At 37.4% G+C, this 3,718-nt stretch overlaps 1 protein-coding gene across 2 annotated transcripts in view; it reads right to left on the minus strand.

The window, feature by feature from the left end:
• Positions 1-1,434, minus strand: part of LOC100741739 (zygotic gap protein knirps-like) — a 118,323-nt gene extending 116,889 nt beyond the window's left edge. For both annotated transcript variants that reach the window (XM_033320077.1, XM_003488465.4), the window contains exon 1: positions 1,126-1,434. In XM_033320077.1, coding sequence (XP_033175968.1) covers positions 1,126-1,134 — 9 coding nt within the window. In that variant the 5' untranslated portion in view covers positions 1,135-1,434. The remainder of the gene's footprint in view (positions 1-1,125) is intronic.
• Between the last annotated feature and the right edge of the window lie 2,284 nt (positions 1,435-3,718).

Here is a 3,718-nt window from a genome sequence, read left to right on the forward strand (position 1 = left end):
CGTGTTACGAATCCTGCCAATCACGGGAGTGTAATCGATATCGAGCCCGGAGGAGGGAATCGAGTCGATACGATCGACTCCGCCCCGGGCGTGTCGCCGGCCTGCACGATTTATAATGTTAATATCCCGAAGCCAGGTTCCACGCTTTTCTCCCGTCCTTTCCCCTCCGTCTCTCGTTTTATTCTGCTTTCGTGCTGCGTCCTTCTCGTTCGTTGCGCCAGCAGAAAGAAGAGACGGCCAATCATTCCGTGTATCTCGAGCCCGGATTAACGAGAAGTCAGTTTCACAATTTGATATTGTGAATCGAACTCGCGGTAATTAAAGGATCTTCCTATAATCGACCGAATCGATATTGCGCTTCGACGATCATCGAACCTCGTTTCGCATAATCTGGTGCAGGATGGAGCTATCTTTTTTCGACTGAGCAATTTATGAGATATCGAGGTGGTATTTGCGTTGGATGGAATTTAAATTAGTTTATGTTCGGTTTCCGTACGAATGAGATAGCGATAGGTTTCATTTTTTAAATAGATTGCAATTTCATAAATTGAAAACTATATAAATGCTATAGCATTAGTTTGGAGTGTTTGAGTTATTTTATAAAAAGATTGTATTAGTATAGGTTAAAGTAACGCGATTTCTAGAGAATTATGTATTAAATATCGTTTTCAGTAGAAGGAGCTCGAAAGAGTTACATAATTACGTAATTACTCGATTTAATAGCAGCGGATTCGATTTAAAATAACGCGCCATATTGTTTGCCGGTACGCATGTGGCGCCGCCAAAACAAGCAACGTCATGGTCGTGATAAATAAAAAATTAGGCTATAGTTACAACGCGTGTGAGTGTGTTTAAATTCAATATCTTAATCGACATGCGTACATTCTTACGAATCTTTATATATATATATATACATATTTCTTTAACGTGTTTATCAAAACACTTACCCACTGTAACCATAGTTTTTATCATGTGACATTTCAGAAATACATAACATCATATTGCAATGTAAGGGAAAAAGAAAGTGATTGCAAAAGGAAGGAAATCATGCAGTAAAGTATTTGTATATAGTTAAGAAATGTACATTAATTTAACGTGTCTTTCGTTATAAACAACATATCTTACCTTCGACATATTCCTCAGGATACAAAAATCGATCGAGTTACGGCATAATTACGCCGGTTTTGCTGCTGGCTGCGTTTATTACATTTCGTCCAAACGTTCAGTTCGTTTGTTGTAGTGCTTTCCTTTGCGACGAAACACGATTCACATTCACGTATGTAATTATGAACAATTATATTTCTTTCGCACTTCATTGAAAATGTATCGCAACCGCGTTTTCGATCTGGTAATCGGTATCGTCGTACGAATTACGTACATATTTGAATATACGTCGTGAAATATCTCGTATTCGAACCGAGCAACACGCACGAGCACCGAAACTGTCAACACAACAATGAATCCCGCGAGATTTAGTCCGCTATGTATGCCTATGCGCACGACGATCTATAAATTTAAACTACTGCGCAGTTTCGGTTAATGGTATATTCAGTGTAATATGTCGTACCGTTGATTGAACATTACGCGAATATTAACGTGTTATTTTATCGTATTATTCGAGTTTTTCGCATCGTGTGTGACGTGATATTAATATTAAAGTTACGGTTACAGTGAACACGTGTTCTGACGACTGACAGTGTCAACGAATAAGAAGTCTAAACAACGAAATGTATGCAATGTAAGTAACTATTCTCATAAGAGTATACATTGGCTTACACAGGTAATTGAACATTTACTATAGAAAACTTTCGTGTTACGAAAAACGTTTTGAATTTTCGTAATGAGACACGAATATCGTGGTTATTTGGTCAAATTTGAAACTAATCTGGATATGCAGGAGGGATTTCTTTTTTGTTTGGTATATTTTGACAAAATTCATATATTATAATTGCAAATCCTTTAAACGATTCTACTTCTAATTTGATAGAAGCTAGCCTACCTAACCTATCACTTTTCACTCAATGTAAAGATACAATTTCGGTCACACAATTCTACAAATTTCCCAAATTCTTCTTTCGTGTAATACATACATATAATATATCCGTAAAAGATCTCTGCAAGTGTTTGAATACTTTCGTGATACTGTATACTAATATTTGATTGTCCTTATGAATACATGTGCACATCATTCACATCCATGCACAACAGTTCGTCAAAACGTGTATCCAGTGTAACAATAGCTTGATATCGCTTGACCCTGTGATCTCGTAAGTGAACAAAATACCTAACAATAATTGTGATCGTGTAAGAAACAATGGATAAAACGGATTTTTTAATCGCGAACATCGGTCGCGGCGACCATATTTGTGTTTCTCACGACTCGGTCACGAAGTGACTTGCAAACGTCGCGTTACAAGTGCACTCGTTGGTGGTTCAATAGTGTAACGCCTTTTTAGCCGACCCACCTTGGGATGGATGAATGTTTATCCGCGTGTTGAACCGTGCTGGAAACTCTCGTTCGACCTCCACTCCTGGTGCCACTTGAGGGTGCTGCGCCTACCGAAGAATGGAACACCGACGAAGGAATCTCTGAAAGGATGAAGAACTCTAAATTTGAGCCAATAGTCGGAGAACGTGGTGGGCGGTGTGCTGAGTTCCAGATTCACAATGGTCAAGATATGTATATCCGAGTACGAGGTGAGTCGTATATTTCAAGCTTAATTGTCTGCATTATTGTTTTTATTGGTTATACTTTTTTGGAATTGGCCTTAGAAAATAACCTTAACACGTTGACTGCTGCACGAATTTGTCACATTGTAAATGTTTTAAAATTTATTACTGAAATTATTAATATATACACGTATAAAAGATCGAAAGTACATATCTTTTGTACCTGGTGTTAGAAGTGCAAAAAAATGTAATTATATCGTAAAAGGATCAAAGTTGTTATATTATGTATATTTTATTAATTACGATACGAGAGAGAAAGAAGACTTGCGTATTAGCTTTTTTGATAACTATGTCATTAAACGATAAAATTGCTTCAACATTTTTTGGCAAATTTATATTATTACCTTATCATAAAAAGCATTGGAGGTTTGATGAATGACAGTTGCTTATTTCACTTGAATAATTCAATTAGTTCTAACATCATCGCGCAAACTACATACATATATAGTAATCGATGTCCCTCACGGCAGTCAGCGTGTTAACGATGTACCTATATAACACAAGAATTATTCAATGCGCTATAACCAAGTTCTGTAATATTTCGTTTATGATCGTTCGAATGCCAAATTAAAAGCAAATAAGTCAAAAGCGACTGGGGAAACTAAATCCACCGGGGGGCAACAAAAGCTACGTGTGTGTTGGAAGTAGGTTACACGTGCAACGCATCGTCAGTAATGTGCGAACATAAATTCTACCCTATTACTTTCCATGCCTGCGGTACTTCATCTTGTTATGAAACACAACCCTGATCTTACCATGCAATAATACATCAACCGGACAATATCTCTCGGGGTAGCTTCTCTATATGCATCCAGTTCCTATGTACACGCACATATACGTAACAAAAAAGATAGGTTCTCGTTCACAAATTAAAACTCGCGGTTAAGAAGATTCTCGTGCTCCAAAATCAGGAAAAATGAGGACATTTACAAGACAAGGTTACAGCTTAGCCTTCTTGAACGTTGTTCGCCCGCTATCCATACCTATA

This window comes from Bombus impatiens, unplaced genomic scaffold (assembly GCF_000188095.3).
Source record: "Bombus impatiens unplaced genomic scaffold, BIMP_2.2 scf_0235, whole genome shotgun sequence".
Taxonomy (NCBI): Eukaryota; Metazoa; Arthropoda; class Insecta; order Hymenoptera; family Apidae; genus Bombus; species Bombus impatiens.